The sequence below is a fragment of the Gorilla gorilla genome, chromosome 11 (assembly GCF_029281585.2).
Source record: "Gorilla gorilla gorilla isolate KB3781 chromosome 11, NHGRI_mGorGor1-v2.1_pri, whole genome shotgun sequence".
NCBI classification, from domain to species: domain Eukaryota; kingdom Metazoa; phylum Chordata; class Mammalia; order Primates; family Hominidae; genus Gorilla; species Gorilla gorilla.
This window is the reverse complement of record NC_073235.2, coordinates 28,848,521-28,861,890: the sequence shown is the minus strand read 5'-3', so window position 1 is coordinate 28,861,890 and position 13,370 is coordinate 28,848,521. Positions and strand designations below refer to the sequence as shown.

The 13,370-nt window shown below is 36.0% G+C and overlaps 1 protein-coding gene and 1 long non-coding RNA gene across 2 annotated transcripts in view; one reads left to right on the top strand and one right to left on the bottom strand.

Moving 5' to 3' along the window:
* The window catches only part of MAP3K2 (mitogen-activated protein kinase kinase kinase 2), a 90,002-nt gene extending 78,888 nt beyond the window's left edge, over positions 1–11,114 (top strand). The window contains exons 16-17 of the mRNA XM_004032513.5: positions 992–1,169; positions 1,950–11,114. Coding sequence (XP_004032561.1) covers positions 992–1,169; positions 1,950–2,175 — 404 coding nt within the window. The 3' untranslated portion in view covers positions 2,176–11,114. The remainder of the gene's footprint in view (positions 1–991; positions 1,170–1,949) is intronic.
* LOC129532207 (uncharacterized) overlaps positions 1–13,370 on the bottom strand; it is a 73,788-nt gene that overhangs the window by 58,365 nt on the left and 2,053 nt on the right. Inside the window, exon 2 of the long non-coding RNA XR_008677850.1 lies at positions 7,883–7,994. This is a non-coding gene — a long non-coding RNA (uncharacterized lncRNA). The remainder of the gene's footprint in view (positions 1–7,882; positions 7,995–13,370) is intronic.

Genomic DNA, 13,370 nt, shown 5'->3' with positions numbered 1-13,370 from the left:
CTCCAAAAAACTTACAACCCCTGTTATGAGAACATGAGACAAATCCTAATTGAGGGGCATTCTACAAAAACCTGACCCCAGTACTCCTCAGAAATGTCATGGTCATCAAAAACAAGGAAAATTTGAGAAAGTATCCCACCTAAGAGGATCTCATATGGTGTGGGATCCTGGTTAGGATCCTGGATCCAGAAAAATGATATTAGGGAAAAACTGAGGAAATCTAAGCAAAGTATGAACTTGGTTAATAATATTTCAGTATTGGTTTATTAATTGTGGCAAATGTACCATACTAAGATATTAGTAATAGAGAAGCTGGGTGTGGGGGTATATGGGAACTCTCTATACTATGTTTGCAATAATTCTGTAAATCTGAAGCTATCTAAAAAGTTTATTATAAAAGCTAATGAAATTTTAAATGAAAAGCTCAAAGCCTGCCTATGAGACATTTAAAATATTAGAAATTGGGAAGTAAAATTAATATAAAGCAAGATTCAATATTAAGAAAACTCTAAAATATAAGGTAACTAAGTTTAAGTAATAGAGGGGGAAAATGCTTTTGTTCTGAAGGTCCCTAAGGAAGTTTCTGAGAAAAGGCCGACTTCTCAGGGAAATAAGCTTCAGCCATGGGCTTCTTGCTTTATGATAGAGAAACTGGGGGCTTTCTTGGTCCTTCACTGAGCTTCATTCTTAGCCCTTTTCCCCTTTCTCCTCCTCTTCACCCCCACCTCCAACCTGCACCAGTCCTTTTCAATAGAAACGTCCCAGGTCCTAAACACACAGCTGACCTAAAAATGTAGTGTTCTTGCAGCAAATCCTTAATGAGCACCACTGTGTGACTAGCATTATGCCAGCTACTGCCAGAGGATGAAAAGCAGCCTAACTTTGGGGACAAATCAAAGAGTCTATGAAGTAATTCTCTGCCATTGTTCTTTTATGCTATATTCGAGACTGCCAATAAAATTAATGAAATGAGGCAATGTCTTATTTTTAGGCGCAAATATCCTGCGAGATTCAACAGGCAACGTCAAACTAGGAGATTTTGGGGCCAGCAAACGGCTTCAGACCATCTGTCTCTCAGGGACAGGAATGAAGTCTGTCACGGGCACACCATACTGGATGAGCCCTGAAGTCATCAGTGGAGAAGGCTATGGAAGAAAAGCAGACATCTGGTAGGTTTTGATATGAAGTTTGCTTGAAAACCACCTGCCGCCTATGTATTTCCACCTGGGATTGAATTACTGAGGCAGATGTAAATGATCTTTTGTACTTCCAAAATAGGACGTAAGAATTGCGAAGATTAACACTATATTAATTGTGCCTTATTGAGGCTTATAATTGACTAAATAGTTAGAATCCTTGAACCTGTCCTCCATTCTTTAGGAAGGATTTTGTCGTGAGCAAACCTCAGCATTAAAAAGCTTTTTGCTATTACAGAAGTAAATAAATAGTTACTTTGTTTGTCTAAAGACCTTTAAAAGTACTTTATCTTTGTTGTCAGTGTCTTATAATTCATTTAATCTTTAATTCTTTTATAATTTTAAGTTAGAACATGAAATGGCCATTTTCTACTTCCCACCCAGAAAAGACTTTAATAGACATTCATTTTAGGCACCTGAAGGCAATTGATTTCTAATGCTTATATTCTCTGTAAGATAAAGACAAAAATTATTTTTAATATCAGGTTAGAAATTATATAAAACAAAAATAATAAGATGAATAATGTTCTTTGCCCAACCGTTTGAATTAAGTGATGGTCATTAAATTTATTTTAATTGATTTTTATGTTTAAATTAGTTTTACGAAATTAGAACTTTTTAATGAAACTTTGAACTTGAAATTAAGTCATATTTAAATATATATGGACTTAATGCCTGTTTCTCATTTTCTAGCTAACTAGCTTTCTTTCATGTTGTTGTTTGTGTAATGTATTTCTTTTTGTTTCTTTTTAGGAGTGTTGCATGTACTGTGGTAGAAATGCTAACTGAAAAGCCGCCTTGGGCTGAATTTGAAGCAATGGCTGCCATTTTTAAAATCGCCACTCAGCCAACAAACCCAAAGCTGCCACCTCATGTCTCAGACTATACTCGAGATTTCCTCAAACGGATTTTTGTAGAGGCCAAACTGAGACCTTCAGCTGATGAACTCTTAAGGCACATGTTTGTGCATTATCACTAGCAGCCAGTAACCTCTCCTGTGCCTCTACCTAGCTCCCATCTATTCATTCACCTTCTCTCTGACTGCACTTTTCTTTTTTATAAAAAAAGAGAGATGGGGGAGAAAAAAGACAAGAGGGAAAGTATTTCTCTTGATTCTTGGTTAAATTTGTTTAATAATAATAATATCCTAAATTTTTTATATTTAATCTTTTTTTCCCTTACAAGAACTTGAAGTTTTTTTTTTTTTTAATTTTTATAATGTACTGATGTGGTTCAGAGAGATAAAGCACTTTAGTACATAGTCACTCTTTTTAGTACAAACAAATCATTTGGAATACCTAAAGATTGTAGAGTCATTCCCTCTATCACTGACACATCAGTGACGATGGGAAGACATGGAAAACAAGGAGAAGAAAATGATGTATAATTTGTAGTTTTTAGTGATAGTATTTAAAATATATCCTCATTTGTGGGGTTGAGCCCTAAACTTTAGTTTAGGGTAGGTACTCAACTTAAAGAATATAGGTTTCTTCTTATTATCTGTATTCTTTAGATCCTAACCTCTGTCTACCAACCTTTTTGCTCAGTAGGAGTCTTGATAGAAGATATGAATCTCTGAGAGGTATGTTTATTTGTTAATCTTAACCAGTATAATAAGCAAATACACTATAATAGATCCATGTTACTGGAATCTGTAAACCTTGAGGGATAGCTTTCTGCTTAAAAACACACACACACACACACACACACACACACACACGGAAAACTTTTATTTTAAAGTCAAGTTGTGAGCAAATCGAAATAAAAGACAAAAGGACATCACTCTTATCAAATGTGTGAGCAGTAGAAGAGACCACATTTACAGTCAATAGAAATAACGAAAAAAATTAGGTGTTTAGTGTATTTTAAACAGTTTCGTTTTGTTTTACTTGAGGGGGACGTCCCAAAATTAAAGGAATGGAGAAATAATCAAAATCATGTATACCATCTTCTATTTCCAGCTCCTGATTCCCCATAGGTAACATCCCTTAGGAGCGAAGAGTTCAATTAGTAATGTTTATGTGTTATGTCAGGAGATGAAACCCTTGTTCTTAAGATCACAGAATACTAAAGCACCTCAAAAAAACAGGTATCATGTGAAACAGTGGTTGCCAAAAGTGGAGCGAGGATAATTTCACTAGGCATTTGGCAATTCTTGGAGACATTTTTGGTTGTCACAATTGGAAGGATACTAGTGGCATGAATTGGGTAGAGGCCAGGGATGCTGCTAAATAGATTATAATACAGGAGGAAAGCAGCCTCAAAGAATTACCCCTCCCAAAATGTCAAAAGTGCTGAGGTTGAGAAACCCTGATGTAAAGATCAGTCCCAGTTATAAACTGAAAACAGCTATTTACAAAGCAGTAAATGCAAGAAAGAAAAGGAAGTCGCAAAGAGAAAGTGATGTAATGCAAATTGAGGATTTTACAAGATCAGATACTGCTGCTTTAAGTCAAGGGTGAATAATCTCAACAAACAGCAAATAGCAATCACTTTACCAGCTGCATATTGCACCCACATAGGTAACTCTTCATTTTAGGAACAAACTGAATTTGAACACTGAGCCTTTTGAACTCAGCCATCTCTATATATTCTTTCCTTAAAATTCATGATTTTGGGCAAAAAAAAAAAAAAAAAAATATCAAAACAAAGTTTTAACTACTAATGGGAAGGTTAAAAAGCTGCCAGGTATTTCTAGTACAATGTATCCACTAAGAGCAAGGACATTGTTAAATGGAACAAGACAGCTGGGAAAGGCCCCACTATCTCTAATAGAATTGTGCTACTATAAAACATGAAGATATCAGCAATTTGGCCACTTGCAGTTTTTTTCAGCATGTTAAAGCAAGTGCTAAGTACTTTATTAGTACTTTATTTAGTACTTTATTTTAAAGGTCTAGAAAACAACAGTCTTCCTGGAGGCCCCAGAATCCCTTTCATGGGATTCATAAGGCACTCAGGTATTCTTATTTTCTGCCAAAAGGTGTGCTTATTTAGGGACTCTTTTACGATACTTTGTTTCTGAAGTTAGGTAGATCTTGGTTTACTGTGCCAAGGTCCTACCTAGCATTCCCTGTAGGAATATTTGAAATTCCACTAGCTAGTCTAAGAAGTCAAAGCACAAAATTAATTGTCAACGCTTCTCTCATACTCTTAAAATTGAAGCAGTTTGCAGGGAAGAACAAGAATGAGGTGTCCCTGCCTTGGTAAAGCAACTGCCAAATGTTGTTCTAGAAAGAATCCCCAAGTGTGTGGATCTATTATAATTTCTTTATCTTTTATGAATGAGGGCATCTTTTCTACTTGAGCAAGATCATGGTCCTCGACCAGTGGGCTTTTCCTTCATATCTGTCTTGTGTAGTTGTGCTTTTCCTTTGGCTCGTTTTTGGTCTGTCAGGGTAACCAGCAGTGCAGAATATGAGACAAATGCTCTTTAGAGAGAAATCTGGTGAGACTGTAGAACCCAGAGCAAAACTGTTTTTTTTTCAGTCTCTGTTTTCTTTTCTAAATGCTATAGAAAATAAAGGCACCTGAAAAGAAACTACTACTTTAACACTGCTGTGGAAGGCCTTTGCTTTATAAGAAAAATATTATTAGCTATGGGAAAGTAATGTTCTTTATGTAAAGACTTAAAAATAGACTAATAGTTTACAGAGTTATTATATAAAATATGATGTGAATTTATTTCAAACAAGTTGTGAAGGTACCAAAAACCACAATAAAAGTTAATATATATAAAAACTACTAGAACAAAAAAGCTTGAAGGTGTGGGGGTGGAGGGTATGGAAGACCAAAAGTAAATGTAAAAAATAAATTTTTGAAAGGAAACAGCTTCATCAGGGGAAGTTAAATATAACACTCCGTTTTTTTCTTCTTTCTAATAATGATATGGATCAACAAATGCAATTTGAACTTTTTAAGATAACTCTAAATGTGTTTTGTTTCTTAAATGCACAATTGATTCTTCTATACTGTAATGCTTCTTTGCTGACGCTGGAAAATGGTCAGACTGCTGACTTTGTGCCTTTAAAATGCATTCTGCTTTGACAGTGGCAGACTTTTTGGTGCTGGAGAAGATTCACTAGCAGTCTTATATGTGCTTTTCAGGAAATATCTTTCTACTTAAGGCCTTGAGAGATTCAAAGTGGCATGACTTAGGCTTGGACCAAATATAAGATCTTTTACATTGCAAACAAAGTGTTGTATTGAATAAAAGGGTTAAAAAAATCATAATGACTAGTGGAAATTTTGATGGGTTGTTAATTATTTAAAATGTATTTAAAAGTATACAGACTGAAAATTTCAGTATGAATATCTTGAAAATTTTCAGCACTTTTCCTTGTTTACAAAACATCTTTCTAACTTAAAAAAATGACTATTGCCTTAGAAAGTTTTAAAAGGCACAGTTACCCTTACATAACATATATAAGGAATTAAAATATTAATGCATTTGCTGAACTGTAAAAGAAAATTTTAAACCTTGATTTCAGAGTGAATTGGATTGGCTTTCACTTGAGAGAGTCTTTACCTTATTCCCAAAGAAACTGCATTAAAAAGATGAAACTATTTCTTTAGACTAAGTCTCTGCTACTCCAGCTCATATATATGTCAGATCTGCTCTGTAGTATTTCTGACATGGAGTTGTTATAAGATATGTGAAATCACTTAGAAAATAAAATCAGATGTGAATAGTTTAGCAGGATGACCAAGCCGGATGTAGACTCCTTGGCCTATGGCAAAGTTCTGTGCCAGTGATTTTATTTGGAGTCTGGGAACTGATAGCTTGATATAAAATCACCTGGTGTCAATTAAATATACAAATCTATCTTTTTTAATAGAATGAATCTTCTTTGTTTGTTCAATAATTGTAACTTATTATGTCAGGTACTAAATTAACATCCTTAAGGAGGTCACAATCTAGGAGGAACATGGGCAAACAGTTACTTATTTTATGGCATACGCTAACTCTGAAAGTTCAGCAATGATGTTTTAAAATGTTATTTTTTATTAAGGGAAAAGCAATTTTAGGTAATCATTGGCTGTTATAAACGGAAATGTCACTGACAACAGGGATTAGAGTAAAAGTATCCCCAAACTGGAGGGATCCCCTCCCCAACCAGGTCACATAGCATCTCTCTCAGGACCCCCTCTTACTGCAAAACCCAGCCTCTACTCAACAGTTCTGGTGATGGGGAGCATTTATTCCATAACAGTGTTTTTTTGTTCTTTTTTTTTTTTCCCCCAGTGTCTCTTTTAAAGAAAACATACTTTATTTCGGTCTAAATTGTGAAAATACCCAAAACATTTGATAGAAATTGAACTCTGTCAACAGTGTTACTTATACTAAGATCAGGACAGTTTCTTGAGATCATACTGTTTTATTACTAGGTTTGGCCTTTGTTTTACAAATGTAATGTTCGTATTTATTTGAATTTTAAGATTGGTTAAAATGTTAATGAAAAGCAATCCAATTGTTAATTTTTAGTAGTGCCTTTTCTCTGTATGCCTTAATTTTATTTTATATTAATAATTCAAGTTACCCACCAAAATGAAGATTTTTTCCAAAATCAGTAGGCTTCACAAGTTCATTTGGCCTTAGACTGTGTATTGGTCCTTAAATGTTTCTTAATGCCTGCCTCCTCCTACCCTTTTCTACCTCCTTTTTTAAAAAATAAATAAATAAAGAAATTTTAGGAGAGAAACATTAGGATTTGTCTGTGATAGACACGCTGCAGCTTCCACTAGACATGAATTCCCAACACAAGCATAGAAAGAGGTATTCTCGTTCTAAAGAGACATGTAAATGTTTTCTGGGTTGAATATTTGATTTTCAATCACATTGGCACTGTCCAAGTTCTTGGCATATTATAGTTCAGTTATGATTTTCATGGTAGAGTTACAGTACTTGTTTTTGCCCTAAAGAAGTCATTCACATGGTTTACAAATGTTAAGGCAATGAGATAGGACAGTGAGTAGGAAATCCAGGGATAGCAGATTCTAGTCCTTAATTCTCAGCTAATTAGATTTTGGGTAATACTCACAGAAAAGAAAGTTACTTTTCTGTGAAGTGTGTGCATGTGTGCGTGTATGTGTGCGTGTGCATGCGTGTGTGTGTGTGTGTGTGTGTGTGTGTGGTTAGAGTTGGAGGCAGGGATGGGAAGGAAGAAGGGGAAAGGTATGAGTGTTCAATTAGGTCAGTTTCTGGTTTTGGAAGAACAACTCAAATGTATGACCTACTGATGACATACAGTGAGTGTAGTCATCCTTGGGTAGGAACACCAGTACATTTTCCAGAAGTAGCTAGTACAAATGATTGTATAATAATATTGATTGTAGATTGCCATACTCTTGGTTGCTAAAGGTAGATTAAAATTCAATTTGTGTATATGTAAAATAATCTTATATAGAATTCTTAAATAGAAAGTAATTGATTTTACATAGTTCTTCCTGAACTTTTTGGAACTGAAATTCTGCCAGACATTATCAAAATAAGCTTCCTTAGCTTACCAGGTATTCACAAGGAAATTCTCTTGTACCTCTTTTTGGTTGGCTAGGGGAAGCATGCTGTGAAGCAGCTATTCCTACTTATAGTTGTCTTTGGCTTGGCTTTGACTTCTGCCATGGTTTGGACAGGATGCCACGGTAGGTGTGGGAAGTATCAGGGCCTCCCATCTTCCCATACTCACCTTCCAGAGCTGTTGATGGAAATGAGCTCTTGGGGGAGCCTAGAGATTCTTTTTTCAGTGGTCCTGTAAGCATTCAAGGTTGAGCTTCAGAAAGATGAGGGAGGAGTCATAGCTACAGTAAAGAAAAGAATAGATTTTATCTGTTGCCTGTATACAGTCTCATAGAATTCTTCTTATTTTTTATAATTGTGCATTTTAATCGATAGTCATATGGTATTTTTGTTAATAACAGCAAAGGCATTAAATCAGTACCATTGTTCCTTCTGCCTGATGACTTCTTGTTTGTAACACAATCTGTATTATCAGAATCACTTTAAACCAAAGCTTTTATATTCCCTGTACACATAGCCAAAATAATTAGCACTGTTACTTCTGTGCACTTGTAAGCTAATAGTATAAAAATTATAAAGCAGATACTAGTAGAATTTGTATTCTGGTATATCCTTCAAGGAAAAGGACAGGTGATCAGTGCATTTAGACATCCAGAAGTTACTTCCACTATTGAGGAACTATGTAGACATGAATTTAAGCTTGTACATGTGCCAATCTTGTTAATGTCACTTGACCACTGATTCACATAGACAGACATTAACGTCTGATGCCTCAGGTTGATGGCGAACTTTCTTCCTAGTGTCTTAACATTTATGAACTTATGTTTGACTTGAGGGGCATTTCAGCAAAGCTGTAAGGAAAAGTAGATTCTGGACTGATGTCTGCTTTGTGCCATAGACATTTTGGAACATAAGGAAGTATCTGCTTCTACTATATGTACAGGACTTGTCCCCAAATAATTTCTGAATCCCTTAATGCAGTTGAGAATCCCTTAATGCAGTTGAGAATCCCTTAATGCAGTTGAGAACAGTAAAGTTCATGACCATACCCAAAAGCACTTTTAAGTTCACTTCTTTTTAAATATTGTTTTAGAATTTATTTTTTAAAAGCATATGTAACTAGTGATGATTTTAGCATTAGCTTTATTTGGAGGGGAGAAGAAACAAAATTACACCTTAAACTCTATTAGATAGACTACAAAATGGATTTGATGTATTCTTACTTTTCCAAAGAATTTTTTCCACCTGGAATAAGAAGAGAGGACTAGTTGAAACATTTGAGCTGGAGAGGCTTATGGGCAAAATGAAGTGGGCCAAATTCTTGCAATACACCCTATTCAATTGAAAGTACAGTGTCTAAGGATAAGAATACTTCTTTAAAGACCAACAATTGTTTTAATGCAATCTTAATTAGTAAATGGTTTACATTTTTTCTATTGTTATTGGTTTTAAAATTTGCTACCCTGAATTCTGAAATATTATAAGAGTTAATACCAAAAATACTTTTAATGTCTGACATCTCTTACATTTCACATGGTTCTTTTTATTCATTGTAAATAAAAGTAAACTTGGATAAATTTGAGAATAAACTTTGAATTGTTGCAAACTGATTATCAATTTGTAAATTTACCCTTTGACATAATAATGTACATTTTTAAATGTAGCCATTAAATTCTCTATATTTAACCTATTGGTTTCTCTCTAAATGTTTTTAATCTCAGTTGAATGCTGGGCAGTTTATAATTATGTACAAAGGGTTTTTTTCCTATTAAGATTGACATTTTTGCACATTTTTGGAAATGTTTAATTTGTACACTGATTTACTACTCTGACCAATAATTGTTGATGAGTGTATGAGCATCATGAATGCGTGCATTGAACTACTGTCTGTGTCTTTATGTTTTAACTTCTTTCAAGATGTAGCCATCAGTTACTGCACTGCTATTACTGACTTAAATGGACCTTTTTGCTTTTACAAACTATACTTATCTATGGTTCTTTGTTGAAGAACTCAGGAGTTCGACATTAATAGAAATTAGAAAATTTTATAATGTATTATAAAATCCATTACTAAGTTGAAAGTATAACTCTGTGTATCAGGGGATGTATGTTTGTGTGGAGATTTTTTTTGTCTGTAGGCACATGTATATATCCCAGTAAGTTCTTATTTTCATTTCATTTCTACATTTTTATGAACTTGTTTTATAAGGGTACTGTTTAGTTGTGATAATTAAATATATATAAAAGCTTTCTGAGAGATTATTTACTATATGAATATATTTTCAGCTGGCTGATCAAAAGTATTTTTAAAATTTTGTTTTTAGCCATTCAAAATGTATTTGTATTTTCAGAATTGAATGCAAATCATACTTAGAGCTCAATTAAAATACTCTTGCAAGAAAAAGCATTAAATTCTCTTTGAGAATTCTGTGAAATGCAAATTAAGGGAAAAATAGGTTTCAAGCAGTAGCAAAAACACACCGCTAAAAATGGCCTTTGAATTCTCAGAGCTGTGGAAAAATGTGAGAAACTAAATTGTCTCGAGATGTCAAGATTTTTCTATCTCCAGTTGCTATTGGCCTGTCCTACTGTTGTCTTTGAATATTTCCTGTATTCCACCCCAAAAGATTTCAACTTTTAGTTTTTCTATCACTGGGCAAGGTCAGACTGGGTTTATAAAACAACATATTGGCATATTGTGATTCTTTGTAATTGACTATAAATTGGTTTTGAAATGTCCAAACATACGTTGTGTGTCTTTATATTGTACTGTGTGTTTTAAGTAACTGGCAGAAAAAGAATTGGAAATGAAATTTCCAATCAGACAATGTAGTATTAAAGAAAACTTTGTTTTAAATATGCGGTACCATGTAAAATTACTCGTGTTAGGAATAAAGTCCACTGTTGAAGTTGAATGTCACTAAGCTTATTATGTTAAAAGGAACCAGTGTGATTAGGAAAACCTACCAGAAGCCAGATACAGTGTGGTACGTGCCACATTTCATGCACATTTTGATTTTGTGTTGTCATTCAAAATTGTGCTTGTAAAAATGTATACAATTTCTGAGTTTTATAATTTCTAGGTACTTGTTTTTTCTTGCTGGTAAATAGCTTTTTTTAAAAAAAATCTAATATAAAAGAAACCATGTTTATATTTTGTTAGTGATCAATGACTTTGTTTATATGGAAATTTGTATATTGTTGGCACACATTTTGTTCAGGTTTACATGCATGAAGGCCTGCAATAATTAGCACAATGAAAACTGCTTTTTCTTACATGTTCATTTTTTTGAAAGATTGTGGTGCAAAGGCTTACTCTAAGTAACCTTCTGGACTATGGAATGAATATAAATGAATGGCACTTTGAGTGTTAATAAAGCTAATATTTATTTCCACTGTGATTGGTTTTTCCAAATCTATTCTTGGACACATTTTATTTACAGTTATTCCCTCTTTGCTTGAGTTGAGCACTCTCTAGGAGACCAAGCGCAGACAAATCTAAAAACAATGAAACTAAACCAAATCTTTCCAGTATCTAAGTCTATAATGTTCCACCCAACTTGTAGTACATCTTTGGCTGGACATCTTGATTACCTAAATCAGAACTAATGATTAAAAACAAACACAAACCCTACTATCAAACCTACTGAGTAAAAGGAATGGTCTCTCACATGGTGTTGGAGATTATTTATTTATTTATTTATTTTGAGACAGAGTCTTGCTCTGTCGCCCAGGCTGGAGTGCAGTGGCATGATCTCGGCTCACTGCAAGCTCTGCCTCCCGGGTTCACGCCATTCTCCTGCCTCGGTCTCCCGAGTAGCTGGGACTACAGGCACCTGCCACCATGCCCGGCTAATTTTATTTGTATTTTTAGTAGAGACAGGGTTTCACCATATTAGCCAGGATGGTCTTGATCTCCTGACCTCGTGATCCATCCGCCTCGGCCTCCCAAAGTGCTGGGATTACAGGCGTGAGCCTCTGCGCCTGGCGGAGATAATTTAATACTTTGGTATAGAGGGCAACTTAACACAACCTCAGAATTGAAACCTCAGAATCAGAATCAGAAACCTCAGAATTGGCCGGGCATGGTGATCCCAGCACTTTGGGAGGCCGAGGTGGGTGGACCACTTGAACTCAGGAGTTTGAGACCAGCCTGGGCAACATGGTAAAACCCTGTTTCTACAAATAATACAAAAATCAGCCAGGCGTGGTGGTGCATGCCTGTGGTCCCAGCTACCCAGGAGGCTGAGGTGGGTGGGTCGCTTCAGCCTGGGAGAGAGGTTGCAGTGAGCTGAGATTGCACCACTGCGCTGCAGTCTTCATGACAGAACGAGACCCTGTCTTAAATTTCAGAACCTTGTATATCCTCTGACCCACCAATTTATACCTAGGAATTAACCTGTGGAAATAGATTGTGAGTGTTTTAAGTTGTATCTATAAAAGCCCAAACTTAAAACTCTAAATGTCCAACAATATGGGCTATTGTAACAAAGTACCACACATGAGGTGGCTTATAATAAAAAATTTATTGTTTCACAGTTATGGAGGCTAGAAGTCTGAAATCAAGGTGTGGGCAGGACCATGCTCCTTCTGACACCCATAAGGGAATCCTTCCTTGCCTCTTCCAACTTATTTTTATATATTAGAAATTGGGTCTCACTATGTTGCCCAGGCTGGCCTCATACTTCTGGGCTCCCACCTCAGCCTCCCAAGTAGCTGGGACTACATGTGCTCCATGGCGTTGTGTCCAGCTGCCTCTTCCAACTTCTGATAGCATCCCTTGGTTTGTGGCAGCATAAATCCGATCTCTGCTTCCATCAGCACGTGGTGCTTTTTGTGTGTCTATTGACACAAGTGTGTGTGCTCCCCTTTTTATAAGGAGACTAGTTACTGGATTAGGCCCACCCTAATGACCTAATTTTAACTTGATTACCTCTATAAAGACCCTGTTTCCAAATAAGGCCATATTCTGAGGTAGTAGGGGTTAGGACTTCAAAATATCTTTTTGGCTCAGGCACAGTGGCTCATGCCTGTAATCCCAGCACTTGGGGGGCCAAGGCGATGGACAACTTAAGTCCAGCAGTTCAAGACCAGCCTGGGCAACATGGTGAAACCCCGTCTGTACAAAAACAAAAAGCCAGGCATGGTGGCATGCCTGTAATCTCAGCTACTTGGGAGGCTGAGGAGGGAGGATCACTTGAGCCCAGGAGGTTGAGGCTGCAGTGAGCCCAGATCGCACCACTGCACTCCAGTCTCGGCAACAGCAAGACCCTGTCTCAAAAAAAAAAAAAACTTTTTGAGGGGTGGGGGACACAATTCAACCCATAGTCTGTCCTCTGGCCCCTACAAGTTCATATCCTTCCCACATGCAAAGTACATTCACCCCATCTCAACATCAACAAAAGTCAGTCATTCCAGCATCAACTCAAAGTCCAATATCATCTAAATATCAGTTCAAATCTCATCACCCAAATCATCCAAATCAATTGACTCTGGGTTAGGTTTCCTGTTGGAGCAAATTTTCTTTCTATCTGTGAACCCATGAGAACAGACAAGTTATCTGTTTCCAATTACAATGGGATAGGCAGAGGATAGACACATTCCATTCCAAAAGGGAGAAATGGGAAGGAAAAAGACTTGCAGGTGCCAAGAAAGTC